The 24,714-nt window shown below is 40.9% G+C and overlaps 2 protein-coding genes across 7 annotated transcripts in view; one reads left to right on the top strand and one right to left on the bottom strand.

Annotated features, from left to right (window-relative positions):
- The window catches only part of NDUFAF2 (NADH:ubiquinone oxidoreductase complex assembly factor 2), a 46,640-nt gene extending 28,845 nt beyond the window's left edge, over nucleotides 1–17,795 (top strand). Inside the window, exons 2-4 of the mRNA XM_035100365.2 lie at nucleotides 4,266–4,355; nucleotides 10,072–10,112; nucleotides 16,128–17,795. Coding sequence (XP_034956256.1) covers nucleotides 4,266–4,355; nucleotides 10,072–10,112; nucleotides 16,128–16,382 — 386 coding nt within the window. The 3' untranslated portion in view covers nucleotides 16,383–17,795. The remainder of the gene's footprint in view (nucleotides 1–4,265; nucleotides 4,356–10,071; nucleotides 10,113–16,127) is intronic.
- Nucleotides 17,796–18,283: 488 nt separating this feature from the next.
- Nucleotides 18,284–24,311, bottom strand: SMIM15 (small integral membrane protein 15). 6 transcript variants are annotated; one of them, XM_060280273.1, is made up of 4 exons: nucleotides 22,919–23,835; nucleotides 21,912–21,990; nucleotides 20,196–20,488; nucleotides 18,284–18,581 (listed from the first exon to the last, which is right to left on the bottom strand). In XM_060280273.1, exon 3 carries the CDS (start codon nucleotides 20,458–20,460, stop codon nucleotides 20,233–20,235), a length of 228 nt encoding a protein of 75 aa, XP_060136256.1. In that variant the 5' UTR covers nucleotides 20,461–20,488; nucleotides 21,912–21,990; nucleotides 22,919–23,835; the 3' UTR covers nucleotides 18,284–18,581; nucleotides 20,196–20,232. The 6 variants fall into 6 exon arrangements, with proteins under 6 accessions (XP_060136256.1, XP_034956615.1, XP_034956617.1 ...); XM_035100724.2 differs by lacking the exons at nucleotides 18,284–18,581; nucleotides 22,919–23,835 and adding an exon at nucleotides 24,246–24,270 and having other exon boundaries at nucleotides 20,122–20,488; XM_035100726.2 differs by lacking the exons at nucleotides 18,284–18,581; nucleotides 22,919–23,835 and adding an exon at nucleotides 23,846–24,236 and having other exon boundaries at nucleotides 20,122–20,488.
- Nucleotides 24,312–24,714: the final 403 nt, after the last annotated feature.

The raw sequence follows: 24,714 nt of genomic DNA, 5'->3' as shown, positions 1-24,714 counted from the left end.
GAGTTCCTTCTTGATCAGGATTTGTTAACCATCTAGTTAATAAATCTATGTGAAGAGGCAACAGTTGTCAACATTAACTGTAGTTACATTTTGTGGGGAGGGGTTGAGGAAAATTCACACGAGAGGAAGAGAGTGGTGAAGAGAATGGTGAGGTGGAAGGTTGCTATGGACAGCTGGCATTTTTGGTGCTTGATTTTTCAGTAATACTGAATGTCTATGATAATGGTCCTGAAATGAATTTGTTTAACTGTCATTGTGGTGACATGGACTGAGTATGTACAGGGATCTGAGTTCAAATCCTGTTTTATTCCATGAATTTTGTTAATTGGCCTTGGTTAGACCAGTGCCTTCATTCTTCAAAGCATTTATGCCAGGAATAAATGAAATAACTGCTTTGAAATTAGTAACAAATTTTGTAGTTTCTATCCCAAAATGCCTTAATCTTGAAAACTGGGGCGGGGGGGGGGCGTACTGCCAGACTTCGTTCAACTGCAGGAGTTTAATCTAAGGATAATATTCAGCTCTGTTTGATTTTGGAGATAAATCTATTTATATAAAAATGTAAAAGGGGCTTGTGTGTTGGTCTCCACCTCTTACCAAAACCGCTTGACCAATGCCAATGAAATTTGGACACAATGTCACATGCGAATAAGCGAGTGTCCACATACCATTTGCGTACACAGATGACACCCCAGCGCAAGGTAAAACCCCATTTTGTGGACCTCAAAACTCAGACAGCAGACACTGCCGGGCATGCTGGGAAATAGAACCCAGAAGCTGCGTCTCCAAGGGTGGGACAGAGTGCATCCCGGGAAATAGAAGGTCAAACCTGCGTCTCAGCAACCAATATGCTATAGCTGCCAGAACGGCCATTCCTCCACAAAGGGCCACGCCGGGATCCTGCCCTAGCCACCCACATCCCAAAACATGTCAGCTCAGGTTTGCAGGGAATGGAACTGGGGACTCGTCTGAATTGCGGGTGGGGGCAGGATGGGGACGGCATAGCTCAGGTTTGCAGGGAACAGAGGTAGGGACTTGCCTGCGTTGCGGCTGGGGGCAGGAGAGGATGGGATAGCTCAGGTTTGCAGGGAATGGAACTGGGGACCCACAGCAACGTGTGGCAGGGCCAGCTAGTATTTCAATAAGAAATGAGTTGAAGAGCATGTATTTTCAGCTATTTGAATAATTAGAGTTAATTATGTATCTTGTTAATTGGTATATAGTAGCACCTTTCCTATATGTAGATAAACATAGATATTTGTGTCTATTTTGTTTGAGTTTTAATTGCATTTCTTAGTCTTCTGTAGCATGTCTCGCATGTTTATTTTGGAAATGAAAATAATTGACTGCCCTTGTGATAACAGTGGTTCACATGACAACAATTTCAGAATAGTCATGTTAATGTGGTGCTACACAATCAAAAACAAAAACCCCAAGGAGTCTTATGATACCATAAAGACCAACACACCTATTATGGTATAAGCATTTGTGGATTAAAGTCAGCTTCATCCAGTGTTTGAAGTGGACACTAGGAAAGTTTATGTCATAAAGAATTGGTTAGTATCTAAGGTACCGCAGAGTGTGTAGTGGCTGAATAAAAAGTGTGTCTATGTGATGGGAAGCATCCAAGATAGGAAAAGAGCTCTTCTTAAGTCACTCAGGTACTTGTACAGGACGCACTGGTGACCTGTGGCAATATGAGTAGATACACTCATTCTCTACAAGGTGCTTGAGAAATTTTTATACTCCAGAGATATGGCTCTCGCCTGAACTTCCCAGCAGGGGCAGCTAGTGCATTTGTGGGACACAGACCCTTTCTTTCTCTGTTGCTGCTGCTATTTGAAAGGAAATAATCTTCCTTTCCCCCATTCCAGTCAGTGACAACTTGTATCTGGAGCAAGTGCTGGGAAACATGCAGCTCTCATAGCCACCGCATCCTCTGAAATTATGAAGTCTTATTTACATACAGCATTTGCACCCTGCTTTTGAGCTTAAAAGGCTCTCAGAGCAGCTTACAAAAGTCACTACTACCGGTAAGACTTTCTCCTTCCTCTCAGGCTCATAATCTAAAAATACAGTTCAACTAAGTCATTTTGCATGTGGAAACACTTGCCTTGCCTTGGTAATGGACTGGATGAGAGCCAACAAACTGAAGCTCAATCCAGATAAGACTGAGGCACTGTTAGTGGGTGGTTCCCTATACCAGATGGGTGGGAGGTCGCCTGCTTTAGATGGGGTTACACTTCCTCTGAAGGAGCAGGTTCATTGCTTGTGGGTACTCCTGGATCCTTTGCTGTCACTCGAGGCTCAGGTGGCCTCAGTGGCCTGGAGTGGCTTCCATCAGCTTCGGCTGGTGGCCCAGTTACTCCCCTAACTGGACAAGGATAGCCTAAATACTGTTGTCTATGCTCTGGTAACATCAAGGTTAGATTACTGCAATGCGTTATATATAGAGCTGCCTCTGAAGACGGTTTGGAAACCAGCTAGTGCAGAATTCAGCGGTCAGGTTGCTCACCAGAGCAAGACAGTTTGAACATATTACACCAATCCTGGTCCAACTGCGCTGGCTACCAATTAGTTTCCAGGCCCAATTCAAAGTGCTGGTTTTGACCCACAAAGCCTTAAATGGCTCAGGACTGCCTCTTCCCATATGGACCTACCCAGACCCTGAGATAATTTACTGAGGCCCTTCATTGCGTGCCGCCTCCTCAAGAGGTCTGGAGGGTAGCAACACGAGAATGGGCCTTCTCTGCAGTGGCTCTCTGTGGAATGCTCTCACCAGGGAAGTTCGCCTGGCGCCTTCATTGTACACCTTTAGGTGCCAGACAAAAACGTTCCTTTTTACCCAGGCCTTTGACTGACATCCTATGCCCTTTTAAAATGTGGCTCTTTTTGGGGGGTTATTGGATTGTTGTTTTTATTTTGATTATATATATTGTGGTTTTTATGTCAATCTTTTCTGTAAACCGCCCTGAGACCTCTTGGTATAGGGTGGTTTATAAATTCAATAAATAATAAATAATAATTGTCATAACTTTAGGAGGAGTTAATACAGTCTTTCATTTTCCTTAGTTCATTTGTAAAGCAAATAATGTTCAAACAGCATGACACTCTTTACAAAGCAACTTTCTCTTAGACATTTATAAATAATACATAACTTCATAAAATAGAATTACTAAGTGCTTTACACTGTTGACCAAATAAATAAAACACTCAGTGGGAAGCAGAGTTTGGCTGCTTCTACCCAGAATGTTCCTTAAAGCAAGATACAGTCTAGCAGTGGTGCCATACGTTGACAATGAACCAAACAGATCACACATCCTTTCAGATGTTTTGCTAAAATTGTAGCTCTTGGAGGTAGGGCTATAGAAGTGGGGTGAGATTCATAGAATAATCGAATCTAGTAATCTAGTCCAACCCCCTGCAATGCAGGAATCCTTTGCCCAATGTGGGGCTCAAACCCATGACCCTGAGATCAAGTGTCTCATGCTCTACCAAAGTATATCAATCTCTTCTAATTTGCTTGCAAAACATTTAAAATATGTGACTTCCTACTAAAAGGCTGTACAATTGTTTCCCTTTAAATCCAATACTGTACTAGAACGATAAAGTGCTTTAATTATTTTAATAGTGCAGTTCATTTACAATTACAGTACTGAAAATATGTAGAGTGGAAGAAATTATCAAGTACTGTATAAAGTAGAGAAATAACACCCTCCTTTCCCTTTTCTCTTAAGTGTAAAAGAAGTGAGATGTTAATGGGTTACTCTAAGGCTGCAATCCTATGCACACTTACCTGGTTAAGTCCCATTCAGTACAATAGCAAATATAAACTTGCATGGAATTGAAATCTAAAGGGCTTTTTAAACCCTGCTCTGAGTTGAAATCTTCCTGTACTGTTTTTAGTTAGTTGTTTCTGAAGTCTAAAGTGTAGCTCCATTTCTTCTGATGCAAAGTAGAAGCGACTTCATCTCTTTGATTGGGCAGATCCGGGGTTTACACACTCAACAACAGTGCAGCTAGCTTGAGACAAAATGGTGTGTGTGTGTGTGTGTGCGTGTGCATGCTGCAGAGGAGTTAAGCCATGAAGCAAGAGATGGGAAGGCAGACAGACCCAGATTTAAACAACACCTAGTGATGAGAAAAAACAGTATATGATTTTCTCAGTCAAAATAGCACTGAAGAATATCAAATTTTCACCTGTTCACATGCATGTGAATGTTTTATGTAATGTTCTTAATCAGCATTTTTTCTCTTTGAAATAGGTCAGCTCATTAAAGAGAGAAGATTTGTAGAAGCTTTTGGTATAAAAGAACACCAGTATGAAGCAGGGGATATACCCACAGAATGGGAAGGTAATACATTCTTGAGACAGCTAAAGTAATGTATGATAAAGTGACTTGTAATTCTCCCAGGCTAAATTGAAAGGACACAACAGAGCATCTAAGCCTAGCCCTTGCCTTAAGATTTCTTAAGATGGTCAAATTTTGTTTCCACTTGACACCCATCATTCTGGCTTGTCCAGTTATTACTTTTCCCTTAGTCCTTTGTGGCAGGTGGAGGAACCACTGAAAAGGCTATTGCAGCAGACTGGTATATCTTGACGTACCATCTCTGAATTTTCTGTCTAACCTCAAACACAATGGGCGAGATCCAGTGTTGCACCAGCAGATGCAATGGAATTTCCCTTCCTCCCTTCCCCACTGCCATTCATCTGTCCCAGAGGCTCCCCCAAGCCTCCAGAGCAGATTTTGGGAGCGCATGAAGAGCTGCAGAGAGGAGAAGGAGAAGCAAACAAACATCCTGCTTGTGGAAGTGGAAGTACACTATGCAGGTGGGATGCCACCTAATTTCCTTGTCTTTGAAAGTATGGCTCTTAAGCAGGGAAAGTAAAAAGTACATATGTTTGAAATGCATCATATGATTTAACATCAACTAGGATAAAAACAATGCACAACTCTATAATTAGGGATTGAGAAAATGGGCTTGTTTTAAGTGACCATGGATAACAAAAGAAGACACAAGTGCAAAATGCCTTTTTCCTATGGCTTTCTGAAGCGTAGGATACATTTGCAAATCTGGGCAGTTTATTTGGCTTTCCAGCACAGAAAATAAACCATGTGTGGCAAGGCATACTTTTATTAGCAGCATTTGCATTTTTAACACAACACTTGCTCATGCTTATAATTACCATAACATTTTTTCCCTTTGTGATTATAGTGGCATTGAATTGGAAGGATTTGTGAAGAGAAGGGAAATAAAAAGTGTTATGAATAGGCAATGGTCTCTTTCTCTCTTTAAGCACAGTTCCTTTCAGGGAATGGGAAGAAAATGTTCAGACTGCTTTGTTTCCCCATCCATTATTTGGGCAGAGGAGGTGTGCAGTGTATTCTTGTTTATGACAGAACAGAGAAAAATGTAGGTGCTTAAATGCAAAGACCAACATTAACTGGATTTTTTTTCCAGTTAACATGTTAACTGCTGAAATCTTTTGTTTGGAAATGGTGGGGGAAAATGAGAATCATATTCTCCCTCTTTTTTTATCTAGGGCTGTTTCTAGGAGAAAGAAGTAGATTTTAATAATACTGTACTGGGATTGATATAACTTTTTTTAATGTTCAGAGCATTTTCCCTACATTATCTCAGTGCTTATAACAATACTAGATAGTGAAAATTGTTGCTCATCATTAAGGCCTTCCCTGTGGGATTTCATATTTTTCCAGTTCTGTAAAACATGAACAAGATTGCACAGATTTGGAAGGAGGTGATGGGTGGGGTGCCCTTGCATATAGTTTATGGGATTATAACTAAATGTATGGCTCACTTCTTTATGGCTTCCAGTATGCCCCTCTCCCCCAGTTTTCTATAGTCTGTTTTCTTCAGGCTTGCTTTAACCAGCAAACCTTGAAATACAGTACCATTTGATCCAATTTCCCTTCCCTTCGCTTTCATTGTGATTGCTCATAGGAACCACGAATGCATTTTGACAATAATATATCTATGCCACTGGTACACAGAAGAATATTCTTGGTGGATGTCCTTCGACTGTGGAATTCCTCAAGGACTGAAGCTTGTTCTGAAGACAGGTTTTTTTTAGTCTTTTGGGATGTCCAGGAGTTGAAGTCAGCATGTCATTTGTTTAAGTGGACAGTTTTTTGTGGGGGTTTCTCCCTCTGTTCTAAGAGTCTGGGATGTGTACAGCACACTTTCCCCCCCTCTAATACTCCCAACAATCCTGAGAGGTACAATTAGGCTAAGTGTGTATGATTTTCTCCATGAACACAACACATAAGCTTCACAGCAGACCAAGCGTTTGAACATGAGTGTCCCATGTCCAAACCAACAATATGACAACCATGGTTTGAGGAAAAACATGAATGAGTCCCCAATTAGCCTGGATAACATGTGTAAGTAACACCTTTCCTTGCTCTGTCAGGGTTCCCTTTCAAGAAAGGAAGTAATGTGCCTTTTGCCAAAGGCTATATTGTGGATGCAGGCTGTCAATAACCTTTTTTTTTCATTTTTATTCTAAATTGTCACTTACTGTATCTAGTAATTTACCTTCTTCATACATGTCACTGGTCCTCATGAAAAGGTATCTGTCATTTTCTGTGACGAGATTTAGGAGTTTGTGTGCCTCATGCTGCATTTTACAGCCTGTCTATTCTAGTCCTTCACTCTCTCTTTTTAATGGGTACCATTTAGTGATTAATGGGAGTTTTAATTTGCATGCTCACTTTTACGCTCATTACAATGCGTTATATGCCAGTAGAAGCCTTAAAGTTCAATGAAAATCTCATGCATACTAATGAGAATGCAAATGAGTGCTGATGAAAGAATGCCAAGGTCTCAAGGTATGAAATGTCCAGTTTATCTTGCTAAATTCCTTTCAGACAAATGTACCGTTATCACAAGCACAGACTGTGGATAGTACCATACCATATTTATATAATTAATTACAACTATGTAATTAGAAAATTGGAATTGCAGTCAGTGGATTTACAAAAGGTTTGATGAGAACTTTGTAGAATTGGACTTCATCTGTGTGTGTGTATGTGTGTGTGGTTTTTTCTTTGCCTTTTATACTGTTCCAAATAGAAGCTATTTTGGCTGAGACTGAATGAAAGCATTCTGATTTATGTAAATGTTTTTTCTAGAAGTTGATTGCACTGGATGCACTTTCGAGCTGAAAGGGCAAAGAACAATTCTAATAATTGCAAAGATTTTGTCTGCTTTCACGTCAACAATGATTTTTCTAAACTGCAATGGAGGTTTTACTGTCCTGCACATATAGAAAAGGTTTGGTGAAAGTAAAGGAAAAATATGGGAGAGTGAATGCTAAGCAATAATAAAGATGAGATAAAGAATTTATGGATTTGAAGAAGCTGTATTTGTGGACAGTATGAAGGGAAACATTGTGATTGGTTGGATTTAAGCTTCTTGTAAACATCCTCTGTTCAGTTCTGTAGAGACTATACGTTGTGTAAAATAAATAATATTGGAAATGCCTGTCATAAGGAGCCATTCCCAAAATGAAAATCAGAGTAAAATCACATTAACTACATTTTGTTCTGACTCAAAGCTTAGTATGTAGGTAAGAATATTAGAGAAATCAACAATAAAAAATGCACTCCCTTTAACCCTTACGTTTCATGATTAGTATTACTGCTTCTTTTTTATTCTCATTTTATGATGATAATGCTCAACCTCATTGTCACTTTACTAATAGAAAGACAATTGGTAAGAACAAGAGAGTTTTTTAAAGCTGCAATACCTATTTTGTGGTTTGATTTTGGCTCATTAACCAAGATGGCTTCATGTTCTGGTATGTAATGTAATGTAAGTATGATATTGAAAGGATGGATATAAATGTTGGAATAAAATTACAGCTTGAAGGTAAGCAGGTTCTTGTTTTATTAATTATATTTTCTTTTACATTCAATTCTGGTCATTACATTTTTGAAGTACGTAAATAAATTGAGAAGGTGTTAGAGGAGGGCAGCAACAATGGGAGGAAAACATTGGTCTAGAAGCATCATCAGCATTGTTTGGCTGTGCATAAACTAATTACAGGTATTGCTGTTGCTATAACATTAGTTAATAACTATGATCAGCAAAGCAAAGACAGCTACATCAGTGGTATACCAAATCCTGAGAAGGCAAAGGACTCCCTTTCCATTCTTCTGAGGATAGAACCAGACTTTCCAAAATAATCTTTAAAAGATAGGGATAAGGTCCACCGCTTTCTAGCAGATTTAGTCTTCTGCCTTGAGTAGGGAAGACAGGTTAAGTATGGCAGAAACAACATGTCATTCCTCCCCCCCCCCCCTTTCGGTGATCAGCAATAAGGATGTGACTTGAAAATGATATTTGTCCACCTCATTTCTTTGCCACAATTAGAGTTTGGGCCTCATCTTGGAAGCAGAATTTTTATTACTTTTACCTTACTCCTGCTGCCAGTCAGAGGAGCCTCAGTGGGTTATATCCAATGCTAACCATACTGAGAATAAACCCATTGAAATTCGTGGACATGACTAACTTGGGGCCATTAATTTTAGTGGATCTATTCTGAGTAAAACTTACTTGGTTGTATTCAACAAAGTCATCCTGTTAGTACAAGGACTTCCACCTACCCAATGAGGCTTCCTCTTCCTTTTCCTCTCCTTTCCCCCCCATGCCTCCTCCCCAAATCTGTACTGGGGTTTTCCCCAACATTCCAGAGAAGACTGGGGGAGGCCACATGAGGACAGGGAGGAGAAATCCTGTTTTGCAGGTGGAAGTCCTTGAGCTAATGAGACAACTTCCTTGGATATAACACAGTATATATGTGCTTACTGACTTTTTACTCATTGGCAATACAACAGGCACATGTAATGCCACCCCCACTCTTCCAGTGTTTCCCTTATGAGATTTTCTAGGAATGCAAGAGACAGTCTAAACAGACAAAAATCCTACTGCACCTGTTCAGCTGATTAGCAGTTAGTTACCTTTCCCCTCCCCTACACATGACAGAGCTGGTTTGTTATGAGAGAGCTTGTCCAGGAGCTGAATGGACTTAAAGAAGGCCAGATTTAAAGTTCCTGCAGTTTTAAGTCAGAAATTAGGGGGGGAATGTTTTGTTATTACATGTACTCTTCCTCCAAGGAGCTAATGGTGGTGTACAGAGTTCTTCTCCTTTTCTATGTTTTCCTCACACAAGCAACCTTGTAAGGTAGGTTAGGCTGAAGGATAGTGATTGGCTTAAGATCAACCAGTGAGTTTTGTGGTTGAGTTTGGATTTGAACTTGGGTCACCTCAGTCGTAGTGTTATATTCTAACCATTATGCCAAGCTAGGTGTCAAGAACCTTGCTTTAGGAATTATTGGAGAAAAGCACAAGCTGGCCTGGGAGACAAATGTGAGAAAAAACAAAAAATAAAAAAATCCTTCCAGTAGCACCTTAGAGACCAACTAAGTTTGTCATAGGTATGAGCTTTTGTGTGCATGCATACTTCTTCAGATACACTGAAACAGAAGTCACCAGACCCTTATGTATAGTCAGAGGGTCGGGAGGGGTATTACCGTACTTAGAAGGGTGGTGGGAATAGGTGATTGGCTGATAGGAGTGGTAAACCTGTTGACGACTGTTAATGTGAGAAAGTTAGGGATGACTCAGTGAATTGATCTTTTATGCATTGCTGCTTTTTGGTGGAAAATCATTTGGCGTTGTGAAAACTTCAGTTTCAGTTCTTGCAGAACCAGTTCCCAAACCTTCTGTGTGTGGAAGTGATGTGTTTAGTGGTGTCAGGTGAAGGTTTAGAAAGTGGAAACTCAAGTGCTTGTGGAATGGGGACGTCCTGTGCTGTGGGTGCTACGTGTTGATGTCATGCCTAATTTTCTAGCATACTTGATGACTGCTATTTTCTGCTGCTCTGACTGCAAGAGCCATCTAGCACCAATCTCCATGTCCTTTCGTAGTCCATTTGCCTTCTTAATTTAACTGGCCTTCAGATACATAGTCTGTACTATTGATACAATTATGAGCAGTTTTTTTAAAAAAATGTTTGACCTCTGTTTTAATATTTTTTTGCAGCTTGGATTAGGAAAAAAAGAAAAGATCCACCCTCATTTGAGGTAAGAGACTACATTGCATCTAGTTGAAACTACAGATTGTTTTATTTGCCTAATGACTTCAGTCAGAAAACAATTCTTTGTGCACAAATACAATATGGGGGGGACACATGGCTTGCCAGTGGCACATGTGAAATGGATCTTGGGTTTCCCTGGACTTCTATACTGAAGTCTCACTTGTGTTGCACCATGGTATCATTCTCAAATCATACCAATGCACAACAATGCACTGTGTGCTGTTTCGGGTGAATGAAATGCTGCCTTTTAGGCCTCTAGGTTCTGTCTGTTCTCTCTCACCTTTCTGTCTCTGCCTTGGAGCTCTCCTTGCCTGTGAGGGCTCTATACTTAACCTGTTTTGTTTGTATTTTTATAGTTATTGTATTGTTGAAAGCTTTAATAAAAATAGAAGTTGTTCTTGTTGTCTGAAGTGGAGCTCTCCTGGCCAGTGTGACAAACCTTAGGAAACCTATAAAAATGGCTGCAAGGAATCCATGTGGGAGGATTCTTCAAAGAGTTTGTAGCTCTCCAGTGTAGTGATCATAATTGAGAGTGGCTTTAGTCACAAATTGTTCTGAATCAGTGTACGGACCCTGTACCTCTCCGCTTAAAGTTAGCTTCTGACTGCAGCAATATTGATAGAACTTTCAAGCAAATGAAAATTTTAGACATAATTTCTAGATTCTAGAATTTCTAGATTTTATTCCTAGTATTTGCCCCACTCATACATTTGCCTTTCATAAAGCATTTTTTGTGTGAATCCAAGCAATGTTATTCGGTTCCTCTTCTCCAAACTATATCAATATATTATTGCTGTTTCCACTAATGAGTAAGCCTAACTGAAAGTTATTATTATTTTTATTACATTTTTGTGCCACCCCTCTTCCAAGCATCACATGATGGTTTTCAGTATAAAAGTACAATATTTAACATAGTAACAAACAAAAATAATACAAACACACCCAGCCACACACAGTTTAAAAGGCCATAGATTGTTTAATTAGCCAAAGCCTTGGGAGAAGAACGTTTTTACCTGGCATCTGAAGATGTGTAACAAAGGTGCCAGACAAGCTTCCTTGGGGAGAGCATTCTCCAAATGGGGAGCCACTGCAGAAAAGGCCCTTTCTCATGTTGCGACTCTCTAGGCCTTGTGGAGGAGGCACATGAGAAGGGCCTTGGGTGATGACTGAAGAATCCAGGTCAGCTCATATGGGGAGAGGCGGTCCTTATGGTATCACAGTCTTGAGTCATTTAAGGCTTTATTGGTCAGAAGCAGCACTTTGAATTGGGCCCAGAAACTAATCAGCAGCCAGTGTTGTCCGGTCAGGATTGGTGTTATATGCTCAAACCACCTTGTCCCAGCAAGCAACCCAACCTGGCTGCTGATTTGGAGTAGAGAAGTGGGGGGAAGCTAAGAGTTAAGCACCCCATCTGCTTCAAATCTTCCTCCAGTGGTTTGTTTGCAAGTGTTTTTGTTGCAAGAGTTCATGTGTAGCATTTAGCTGAGCCCTTGTTCTCCATCTCCCCTCACAGAAATGCTAGAACTTGGGGTCATCCAGTGAAGTTGTATACTGTATTGGGAGAGAATAGAACAAACAAAATAAAAGTATTTATTTACACAGTACGTACTTAAACTATGCAATTTGCTAGCATAAAATATAGTGATGGCTACCAATTTGGATGGCTTTTAAATGGGATTAGTCAATTTCATGAAGTATACTATGATGGCTATATTGCCTCCAGTTGCTGAGGACCTTGAGCAGGAGAATTCTGCTTGTGAGCAGAATTTCCATATTCATCTGGCTGGCTCCTGTGAGAACAAAATGCTGGAACAGATAGTTCTTTGGGCTGACCCAGCAAGGTTTTTCTAATGTACTCTGATGTTTTCATTGGAATAAGCTGAATGCCATCTGGTGAGTTAATCATAAGTTTTTAAAAAAGCTATTCTGCTTCTTTAAGGCTGGAGATAGTGGGCTGTTTTTTATTTTTAAAAAAGCAAACTCTAAGTTGCATTTTAATGTGAAATTGAATTCATTTGTAAGTTCCTTTAGCTACTATGGGAAGTCTGAAAGTGGTTTGGAATAGAAAATACAGTAAATAACTGCTTTTCATTTCTAATGCACCGTGTGTTTGCTATGCAGTAATAAAAACTAAATGCCTTCTGAATTGCACAGTTGGATACAAGGTGAAATGTTAAAAAGAAGAAACTTTTTGTGACAGCTCCTGTCTTCTTTCAAACTATTTCTAGCATTTCCATAATTATCTGTTTTGACAGCCTCCTTGTCAAGGAAGGAAAATGTACTCCTGTGAGTAGTAATAAGCATAAAGTTTAAATTATTATTCTCTCTCCCCCCCAGAAGAGAATAATTATATTGGAAATTACATTATGTTTAGTTACTGCCGTGCATACCCGCCTTCCTTATTTGATCATAAGAATATTATTTATTTCAGAAGAGGCATGATGAAAACTACCGTAACTTCAATCATGGAGGCTCATTTTCATAGAATTCCTATTTGCCATCACCAACCTGAGATGTGATTTAGAAGTATTTTTGCTAGTTGACAGTAGGAGCACAGACTAGATTTTTGATTGTCTTGCTTTTAAATTCAGTCAAGCTTAGGGGATAAACTGTATCATTTAGTTTGATTGACTGATTAGACTCATCAATTAAATGCCTCTTGATCAAAACATTGTTCCTGATTGGTCAAGCGGCAGATTTTTTGAAAATATGTATATTCTTATTTTCAATATAAGGACATTCTAAAACTGCATTTGAGAAATGCCTTCTTGGAAGAGACATTCACACAGGAAAAATGCTTTTTCTAAAATGGTGACTAATATAAGCATGTCTATAGATCATCCAAACTATATGTTCTATAGGAGAATGTATGAATTTCCCATTTTTAAAATGCAGGTCTACCATGCCCACCTCACCCCATTGTACGTAAATGTCTTTCTGCCACCTTGGAAGCCCAGCTGTGTCCAGGGGGGCAGAAAGGTTCTGCCAGCAATTCTGCTGGCAATAATGCATGGAAAGCCCTAAAGGGGCATTGGGGCGGGGGGCTTTGGATCTCAAGCCCCATGTATCCCCAGAGGCAGAGACACTTAATGTTCAGAAACAGAACACATACAGTCTGAGCACATGTTCAGCCTGAGTATTTGTTTTTAGTACTAGAACTAAGCTCACGCTCCTCGCATACAAAAATCTATCCCTGGATTTCAAGTCCTCGGTTTTCTTGATTTCATCGGGTTTTTTGGGTAGGGCAGACTGCTGCTGTGTTACAATATGTGTCATAAACCCACATGTCCAAGCACTCACATATAATCATATACACCAATGAGAGGTTTGTGATCTTTTGTTGGGATAATAGTGACGTGTGCTTGTTATGAATATGTAATAACTGTTAACCATATGCCCACAAGAATTTTGCACACGAAAGGAATAAATAAAGCTTGGTTTATTATATGAAATAGAGGTGACAAGACTATATAAATGCTACTTCAGACAGCAAATTACAATTTAAGCAGGCAACAACTTGGACAATACATACACACCTTGATCTAAAGAGTAACAAAGATAACCTAACTGTCCTAACCTAACAATGTAGTCCAGGGAGGAAGTACATAAGATCATCTCTCTTCTTTTAGAAATTCCTGCCAGAGCATTAAAGAAGTGACCTCATACAGTTCCTTCTATATTGATTCAGGAACTCTCTGAGTGCCAGCCCCTCAATGTGCCTGTCTGGCAATCTTGCATTTGTGATTTTGATTGGAAATCCCACATAGATAAAATGAAATAAAATGTCACCTGGGAGTTTCTTTGGGTATGCACTGTTTCTCTGTAGCTATCTGGTCAATGTCACCTCTTCCTCCCTCCCTCCTCCTCTCCATAGTCCAAATGTTACTGCAAATATCTGTATTCCTTAAGGGCCTGACCTTTCTATTCTAGAAAAATTAGTACCGGTAAATTAATTGAAGTCAATTGAATTGTTTTCAATCAGCATTAGATACACAGTTCGGTTTATTACATTGTGATGATGGAGATTCATTACTCTGCAATCTCAATTTCATTTTGATATGGGAATTTGGTTTTCTTTTGAGCTTATATTTGGCAGAGCCATTTGATTATCTGTAAAAAAATTCCTTCCAGTAGCACCTTAGAGACCAACTAAGTTTGTCATTGGTATGAGCTTTCGTGTGCATGCACACTTCTTCAGATATCTGAAGGTATTCTTCAGGTATCTGAAGAAGTGTGCGTGCACACAAAAGCTCATACCAATGACAAACTTAGTTGGTCTCTGATGCTACTGGAAGGATTTTTTTTCTTTTTTCTTTTGTCTACAGCAGACCAACACAGCTACCTACTTGATTATCTGTAGTCATTTCCCCTCACTCTGTCTAGTTTCTTGTGAAATTATGTTATATACTTGTTCTGTTTACAACCCCCTTTCCTTTTTCTATCAGAAAATTACTGAACTGGTGTGAAGTCAACATATTTACACTATTCTTTTGGTAAAGCGTTACAGTAAATATTTTCATTATGCACCAGTTTTTTTATTAATCTGTTTGTAATAGTGCAAGCACTTTGCAACAGTGCATTATGAAGTCTTGGCTTGAAGTTGCATGATGGAGTTATTTTGCTGAATCGAAGCAGATGTAGTGTGTCTGTAGAGGGGACTGCCTTGAGACTTTGTCATCCCTAAGAATGGGAGCTGTAGCTCAAGAGTTCTTTGGTTCAAATCTCGCAGTACCCATGATCTCAAGTAAATGGTTCTAAGCAAGTGATTGTTGCTTCAGCTTGTTCCCTTCTCCCATCCCATCCCCCCAAAATGTGTATGTGTGGTACTGCTAATACTAGAATATGACAATTTTTGCAAGTTGAAACCCTTGAAAATACCAGTGCTAAAGCAATTCTCCCTTATGCAAACACTTCGATACCATCCTTGCCTGTGATGCCTCAAACAGAATGGAGGGAACATTCCCTACCTTACAGAGAAACTTGGATGTCTGGACTAATTTGGGCTGGAATGGATTATAAAAAAGTACACTGTACTGCATTTGTTTTTGACTTCCTGGTAATTAAGTGGGTCCAGTAGAATTAAATATCTTCAGCACTGTGATCAATATGAAGCCACATTTTACAATACTATGCACTATTTCCCATTGGCATGCATCCAGAAAGTGCACTTTTATATATAGGTAAAAGTATCACTTAATTTATAGAATACACACTACTTATGTTGCCAAACCCTTTGCTGCTTTAGATACCTTCATATCTTTACTGACTTCATCTCAGCTTGATGCCAAGGGGACCTGCTGAAGTCGATTAACCAGATCATGAGCAATTAATCCCCCTCTGTTCCAGTGGGACCATTATCACGGCCTTGTGTTAAGCTTTTACATCTGTTCTCTATGTTGAAATATCTAAACTCTACTGAAGTCCATTTGGTTCTTTCTAGATTATTGACCTAGCATAGAAATCAAATTGCAGAGAAGATATCGACGATATGCTGCACACATTATATATTTCTTATAGTTTATATGGTCAGGAAACCCAGCCAATATAATTTTAACTTCCCCTTAATAATTCTTGCAAATTTGTTTGAATTATTGAGTGTGAATACACATAAACCACACTTATGTGAAACAATCATACAAAAAAAGTAAGATACTTTTTAAAAAGTTGTGTTGTGTTTCATTTATGTAAAGGATTGCCTGCAAACCCAGTGATGAAGAGAAACATGTTCAGTGTTGGTAGTTTATCTCATGAATTTTCATTTTGTTTGATAGGGCTTTTATCTATTGTGAGAAATTGATACTGAAAAATCATTTTGATATGTATATAAATATTAGAATTAAAATACTGTATACTTTCAGACTCATTCAATTAAAGCAGTGAAATTATTCCAGCGGATGGATTTTGACTTCTGCTTTAAAAATTACTTTGTTTAAATCATTGCCTTGTGAGACACTCACCTGTTTCTTTCAGTCACTTAAATGCATTATTGCATTTTTCACAGGAAATTCTTAAGAATGAGGATTATAAAGAAGAAATAAAGAAGAAGATTAAAGATATTTATGAAAAGGACAGACTCCTGCAGTCGAAAGAGTACAAAGAGGGGCTTGTAGCAGAACCACTTCAAACTCAGATTAAAGGCCATGCATCGGCCCCTCAATTTGGAAAGAATGAGCCATCAGAAGATCCAGTCAGTACAGCGAACACTTTTCAGCCTGGGTCCTGGATGCCCCCCAAGGACAGTATCCGTAATAAGTAAGGGGCCCATTGTGAAAGCATCAGAAATTAGAGGAATAATTATGTTAATAAGCAAAACAGCAGAATGTTATTTTCTTGATTATCGTTGAACTATGATATTATCCACACAGTAAATATATACACTTGAAAATTCAGCAGCATTTTTAGAAATGATAGCTCAGATTCAAACACTGCAGCTTTTTTACATTACTAGTGGAATTGATTTCATGGCAACGCTACTGGTATTAAGTTGTAAAAACAGATTAAATGTTTACCTTCTACAATTAATTCTGAGACATTTTCCATTTATTTCAGGTTTAAATTAAGAAACATTAGTGCTGGTATATCACTTAAACTGATGTCACTACTTTCAAATTATTTACTAATCTTATGCAAGATTTCCATGTGTGCTTGTACTATTGGCTCACAAGTGGTGAACCCTTAATGTGTTAATTCCTGTAAGTTTTTACTTAGGCTAAACATGAGCTGCAGTCTCACATGAGTTCACAGCTTCTCATATCCTATATCAGGCATCCCCAAACTTCGGCCCTCCAGATGTTTTGGACTACAATTCCCATCATCCCTGACCACTGGGCCTGTTAGCTAGGGATCATGGGAGCTGTAGGCCAAAACATCTGGAGGGCCACAGTTTGGGGATGCCTGTCCTATATAATAAAGTCCCTGTGTCTCTGCGTCCAGATTCCGTGTGTCCCTGGGTTTGCGCTACTGGGCATGTGCCCCAGGTACACAGGGATTGGACGCAGAGACTGCACACACACACACACACACACACACACACTCTCCCCACCCCACCCCCCACGCCTCTGCCCTGCACTGGCTCAATAAGCAGTTAAAACAGAGGCCACCAGGTGGAAGGCTGGAGCAGGCAGCAAGGCCCCTAAGCAGGGCAGGCCCTCTCTCAACGTGCCCAAGTGCCTGAGGAGGAAGCCGGGACGACCAAAAAATCGAAGCCCCGGCTTCTCCTCACTAACAGGCCCAAAATTGAGGCCCAAACAGCGCAAGCAACCGGAAGACCCCCGCTGGGCCGGAACGGCCAGGAAAGGTGCGGGGAGGCCACCGAATGCTCAGCGCCAACCGCGGGACCCTCAGAAAGTGCCGGGGCGGGCGCAATCCCCCTGGACAGCAAAGCTCCCTCCCGGACGCAGCAGGCGACTGAAAAACGGCCGCGGAGGCCAACAAAAGTAGCGGGAGCCACCCCCACCCCACCCCGAAAAACTGGGCGTACACCCTGGAGCAGCCGCCCGGGCCGTCCAGGAGCCAGAATTCGGCCACTGGGCCCTGGCAGCAGCAGCGCTATTGACGGGGAAAAATTAGGAACCAAACGGCAGGCGCAAAAAGCGTGTGAAAACAGGGTGGGGTGGGATCCACACTCCAAACACAAGCTTCGGAGGGGGTAAAGGAAGAAATACCCCCCGCACCCCCCAGCCGAACCCGGGCTGTAAAGGTAAAAAGGGGGGGGGGACTTTGGCTTGGGGTTTGGGAACCGGGGGGGGGGGGAATTAGGGATAAATTAAAGATCAAAGGGAGGGGGAAGGAACAATCAATTAGACAAGGAATAAAATCCCCCCACGCACCGCTGCCACCGAAAAAGGCCGGATATTCTAGCGCCTGTTTATTAAACAGGCGGAATGACACTAGTGCTAAAATAATATGCACAAGTAGCAAATTTTATTTTCATGAAAGTAGACCAAATATTTATGTTTTAGAATCAAACAGGGTTGCTTTGTTTCTTAATAATGTCCAAGTGCAATGTGATAGACCCGGAGCCAAATAATTTGCGTGTTTTTCAGATAACATATATAAGCCTACCCTACAATTTAGATGCTCATTGTTAAGAAACTTCATAGGTTCAAAGATTAACAAAGTCAATTTTAAAATATCATTTATTTGAAGTAGAAATTTAAATAAGGTTTTTTGTTGTTGTTGTTTAGTCGTTTAGTCGTGTCCGACTCTTCGTGACCCCATGGACCATAGCACGCCAGGCACTCCTGTCTTGCACTGCCTCCCGCAGTTTGGTCAAACTCATGTTCGTAGCTTCGAGAACACTGTCCAACCATCTTGTCCTCTGACGTCCCCTTCTCCTAGTGCCCTCAATCTTTCCCAACATCAGGGTCTTTTCCAAGGATTCTTCTCTTCTCATGAGGTGGCCAAAGTATTGGAGCCTCAGCTTCACGAAGGTTAATGTTGTTGCATTATTTAACTGTGCCAAGAGAAATATGTAGTATTTACAACATTGGCATAGCTTAAACCATTTGGGGGGGGGGGCATACACAATTATGTGAGGCTGTGTTTCTAATGCATTTACTAGATGAAGCTTTAGGTTTCCTAATCTTATCAGTCCTTACACTGGGAAAGGGCTGTACCTCAGTGGTAGGACATCTGCCTTGCATGCAGAAGGTTCCAACTAGGGCTGGGAATGTTCCCTTTCTAAAACCGTAACACAGTACTGTACTGAGCTAGACAGGCCAATGGTCTGACTCCGTATAAAGCAGTTTCCTATGTATTCCAGCAAACCATTGCTCAAGATAAGGGACAATGGTCACTCGTTACCAATGCAGTATAACAAACTCAGGGCAAGATACTATCAACTGATGCCAATTCAGGATCTCATCGCTGTGCAATAGGCCAACACTCTGGCCTTTTCTTTTGACAGTTGTGGTATAATACAAAAGGTGTCGTGGCACTGAGGAAGTACTGGGTGTAATTTATTACAGAAACCAGCTCTGTGGTATTATGTTGCCTAGGAGGAATGGATACTCTGGGGCACCTTCACTGGCCAATAGGACTGATGCTTTAAATAAGAACCAAGAACTACCCTGTTTCTCCGAAAATAAGATGTAGCCATAAAATAAGCCGTAGCAGGATTTTTAAGCATTCAAGGAATACAAGCCATACCCTGAAAATAAGACATAGTAATAGGCGCAGCAGCAATGCCGGCCGCGGCAGGAGAAGGAGGAAAAAATAAGACATCCCCTGAAAATAAGCCATAGTGGGGGGTTTTTTGAGAAAAAATAAATATAAGACGGTGTCTTATTTTCGGAGACGGTAAGTTCAGTTAGGAGGTATACCAGATTCTGTCTAAATGTTGATTAGGACTCAGAGTGCCCTCCAATGTACATTTGCTTAAATATAGCAGCATTGTATGTGTCTACCATGTTCCCCAATACATAATTATTCTTTGTGTAAAAAGAATGAAACTGCACCTAATAATGCTATGTGTTCACATCCCACTTCCACATCACATTCATTTCCATTGTCAGTCATTATTCCCAATTACTGGTCATATTTCTCATCCCCCCTCAAAAAAAAGTAGGTACCCAGTAAACACCGCTGCCATTTACACTAAAAAGGGCAGACATACACTTCTGTAAGAATGTTAATTACCATGTAAGATTCCATAGTCAAGGTAGTACAAGTTTCAACAAATGAATTGAATGAATTGATCACGGCAAGATGAAAATACTGACTTTTACAAGGAAATCAGGAGAGTCTAGTATATAGAAATAAGTCACAGTAGAAAGAAGCTATCCTGTTAAGTCTGTAGTAGAAAAGAGTGTAGAAAATAAACAGTTCATTTCTTTTCCATGCTATAAAATCATAAGTAATTAGGTTTTCAATCATTGAAACAGTAATTTTAAAAAGACAATTTAGACATGTACTGTAGCGTACAAATATACCCTAAATTAGGAAGTAAGTCCTAATGAATTACCACAGACTAACACAAAGTAAAAAACAAGTCATTTCAAGAATATTCAATTTTATGCACATCTATGTTGAAGATTACAATGCAAAGATGCAAATTTAAGAACAGTGCCTTTTTGAGAAAAGTTCTGCCCAGTAGGATTGACATCTTAGTCCTTCTTTGTTCGTTTAGCTTTAGCAATATTTTCCTGGCGCTTCTGTTTCTTCTTTTGCTCTCGCTCTTTGGCTTCTATCATTTTCGCTAGTTTCCATGACAGTACTGCACTTGCTAAGAATAGAGGTGTCAGAGCTAGGATCACTGTTGTAAGAAATCCATAAGGATCCTTTGCAGCCCATTCCACAATATATTCAGCCCAAGATTTGATATAATCAAGCATCTTTTCTGCCACCTAAATGGGTGAAATCCTAAAAAAGAAGCGGTGACACAATTAGATACACTAAACAATTGAATTAATGGGTCAGCAGATTAATTTAGGTATATGCAATGCAAATTTAGATTGCCAAAACTGTGGATGGCAAAAGCTCTTTTTAAAAAAGGTACTCTCTCCTCTAAGATCATGCTTGCTACAATGCATGCATCATCTCAAAACAAAGTAGGCTTTCTTTCTTTAAAATGATTGGTTGACTAACTTTCATTTAAACTGGGTGATACCCATTATGGAGATCCTAGAGATATTCATTCCTTAGTTCAAGTTCAGCCTTGAAATGACTCCAGGAAGAGTAATTAACAGTCCTGCTGTGGTATATGCTACCAATCAGTAACATACTGTATACTGTAAGTACATTTGTACCATGCAATGCAATTTATGTACGTATTTAATTTATGCTCTGAACTGCCTTAGGTCTGGCACTGAGAGAAAGGCAGGTTAAAAATAAAATAATTAATATAACATGCAAACATCCACTCACATTACAGGAGAACTGGCACAATTCTGTGCTGGTCACTCCTTGTAATAAGCAAGCCACTCAGGTAAGGAACTATTCCCATAGAGAACATAATTTGGCAATGTACTTAAAACTGCCATAACCATGTTTGCATCACTGCAGCTTACAATGATTCACAGGACCAGACTGCCTGAAATTCTTCTTCCAAGGGTCACATGAATACTTTACTTTTTCCTCATAAAATTTAATAATTTTACACACTTCTTATTCATAGTTAATGCCAATACTGTATTTTAAACCACAAAAAAATAAAATAGATGTTATGGTGAAATGAAAACACAGTAGCTAACTATCCTTTTCAGATCTGAACACTTAATTCTATTGACGGATGAACCTTCTCCTCATGCCAGTGGTACATCCATGTCTGTATTGTGTGCTTATCACAGGCCACACTGACACAAATAGGAACACATCTGCACCCACCAGTTGTTTCCCGTGACTACAGCTGGATCATGGCCTTTGGTCAATGCCTTGGCCAGATGAGAATGCATTATGGGTTGGATTCAAGAAACAAGTAAAAGGAAGATAGCTACAAGCAGTGTTCCACTGCCAGAATTCCTGCAGTGCTACAAAATGCCTCATGCTTCTGCAGGAAGTTACAGAAGCAGATCATCTTTAGATTCAGTTTATTTTTTTCTCTCGGCACTCTTCTGCAAGATGAGCAGCAGAGTACCTTTTAAGCACATCCATTGTCTTAAATTGTGCCCTGTCATATCTCTCATTTAAGCATATGTAAAACGGCTTTGCTAACGTCATCTCTCTCTCCTGCTGCCATGACCACACCATCATCTCAAGTCCTTTCACTGGGATCCCAGGTATCCTCCAAACCAGCCCCTATGTTTTACAATTACATTAATATAATGTACCAGTAAATAAGACTTACCCAAGAGGCAAAGAAGCTCCAGTTTAACTATACACAACAGAACGGGGTACCGTTGTCATAGAGAACAAAAGGAAATCACCTTTAAAAAGGTAAAGTAACTTCCGATTATTAAAATTGTAGCAATATAAAACAATCCAAACTTAAACAATACTTGCATGTGTGGATGTAAAGGGCTGCACAACATACAAGCTGGAGGTCTGACATAAGACCTTCCTTCTGACCCTATTATTACTGGAGGGGCACAAAGAATACAGATACTCACTTTGGAAACATGAGTCAGGCTTAAAGCCGGGTACGGGGAACCTGTGACCCACCCTCCAGATGTTGCTGAGCTACCACTCCCATCACTCCTGGTGGGCTGATGGGAGCTGGCGTTTCATACATAAATGTGGCAGACTTATGCACAGTTCTCACATTTTGGAATTTACCATCTGTCGCAATCAAGATGTTAGAATAAGGAGAGAATCACATCCACTGAGGCTAGTGCAAGAAACAGTGTTTTAATGACAGCCGTTTTAGGCAAAACATTTGCACTCTACTATGAAAACATAAATGGATGCTAGCTTCTTTCCATAGTGTTTTTTTTTCCTGGAAAAGGCAACCATTACGGGTCTTTTGGGAAAAGGAGAGCCTGTACTAAACTGGATTGGTCCAAATGGCTGCTAGAACTCTTACAGTTCATAGGGTTGTCACACACAATTCTTTTAAGTTTTCAATTCTACCTCCAATTTCGTGTACATCTAGGACAGGCATGCCCAACCTTCGGCCCTCCAGATGTTTTGGACTACAATTCCCACCATCCCTGACCACTGGTCCTGTTAGCTAGGGATCATGGGAGTTGTAGGCCAAAACATCTGGAGGGCCGCAGGTTGGGCATGCCTGATCTAGGGTGAGTTCATGCCTCAGACAGCAATTCCATAAGACTGCCCCAGGGTCATATCTGTATGGAGAATTGAAATTCTGTTACTTGAGTCCAACTCTTCATCATGGACGCAGCCTCCACTTACCAGCAATAATCTCCACAGTGACAGATGAAAGTACACCTGAAATACCCCTCCTTTGCTCCTAGCATACACTTACTTGAAGCACATGATTGTCATATTCTGTTCTAAATAAGAATAGATAACAGCTTTGGAGAAGGACTTGCTAGCCAACTATTTCTGTTCGAAAGGTAGGAGCAACTGATGTAAACAACAGCGCATGCTCAGAACTGCAACTGAATCCTTGAGGACTAGCAGCACAGTCCTATGCATATTTATTCAGAAGTAAGCCCTATGTACAGCATTGACTTAATACTAAACAAGGCATACTCTCAAACAAGGGGTAGAAATTGCAGTCTAAGGCTGGTTTGAAAAGCAGGAGGCAAACAGCCCCCTCAGCATCTTTTCATATTTACACTCAAGGTGGCTGAAGAATGGATTTTTTTCCACAAGCCTATGGGACGGGCCACAGGAGAGGATTTCTAATCCAAGGCGACAATCTAGAGTTCAAAACCAAGACTAGTAGCTAACAACATATTTGCAGATGTGGAGGTGACAGGGTACCCTATGTAATTTAACAACTACAGCACTGCTTTACAGTTGAGACTTGCCACTGAAACATTTCTAAAATCAGGACTGCCAGCGCTCTTCCTAAACGCATAGACAGGTCCTCATGTTGGTTTCCTAGAGACAAAACCCAAAGTTAATTGTAGGGGAATGCTTTTAGCAGGTCCAACGGAAACCTCCCCGGACAGGGACAATGCAGTTAAGACTCAATGCAGGCGTTAGAATAAGACACGGAAAGGGAGCACAAAGCCAGCAGCAGCAGCAGCAGCATCCGAATGTCATGTACGAATCTTAAACGGCTGCTGTTCTTAACTTCTGAAACGCTTCGGAAGCAGCCGCGTGACTGGGAAGGCGCAGGCGCGCCCCCGGCCCTGAGAAAAACCACACCTGTTGGGCTTCTGCCTGCGCGAGGCGGCCGTTAACCCGAAGAACGCAGCGGGGGGGGGGGCGTGGCGCGAAGCAGGAGAGGTTGGCCGAAGAGCGCGAGGGCCGGAAGCGAGACCGGGAAGGGCTCTCGCCGATTCCTTCAGGGGAAAGGACAGACTTCTCCCCCGGTGGGCTCGAGGCAGCGGCAAACCGCAATATGAAGCGGCCTGGCCCGAGGATTAGGAGAGGAAGCGGGTATCCTCCGCCCGGCGGGGCCCGGCCTCCCTCTCCCTCAGCGGAGCCTCGTCAAGCGCCTTTCCTCTCACGCCTCAAAGCCCCCCCCCCCCGGCCAACCACAATGCCTCCTCCCATTGGAGTCGCCCAACACAACCCCGCGTCCCCGGCTAAAATATTCGCTCACCCTCCAACCGGAAGCAGGAAGAGGGTAAAAGGAAGTCTACGCACCCACTCCGATTCGACTCGGTTGTCTTGAGCGATCATAGAGGGTGCAGTCGGCTAGAAAGGTCAGTAGCCGATTGCTCGCCGTAAGATATATGGTCATATGCAAACAGTAAATCGCCCCGCGGTCTGGAGACGGAACTTCCGGGTTTCCGTAGACCCGATTCTCCTTCCTCCGCCTCCCGAGAGCGGTAGTGAGAGCTGCCCATAGAAAATTGTGGAGAAGCGAGGTGGGGGTGTTTATTTGTTGCTTGGATTATTAGGCCGTAGCATGTACACCAAGAAATATAAAGCATCAGGTACTGTACAGTGCTTCTAACTCCCAAGCTTTGTGTTTCAGGTGCAAAATGTGCACATAGCTTATTTAAGGCTGGCTCTGTTGCGGCCAACGGTCCATTATCTCCGTGTTGAAGGTGGCTAGAAGAGAGTGA

This window comes from Zootoca vivipara, chromosome 11 (genome assembly GCF_963506605.1).
Source record: "Zootoca vivipara chromosome 11, rZooViv1.1, whole genome shotgun sequence".
NCBI lineage: Eukaryota > Metazoa > Chordata > Lepidosauria > Squamata > Lacertidae > Zootoca > Zootoca vivipara.
Note: the sequence above shows the minus strand (reverse complement) of the source record. Positions and strands in the feature narration are given on the sequence as shown.

What these genes read in the sequence shown, in the direction of transcription:
- SMIM15 (XM_035100728.2), bottom strand. Translation starts at nt 20,460, where the DNA reads ATGCTTGATTATATCAAATCTTGGGCTGAATATATTGTGGAATGGGCT.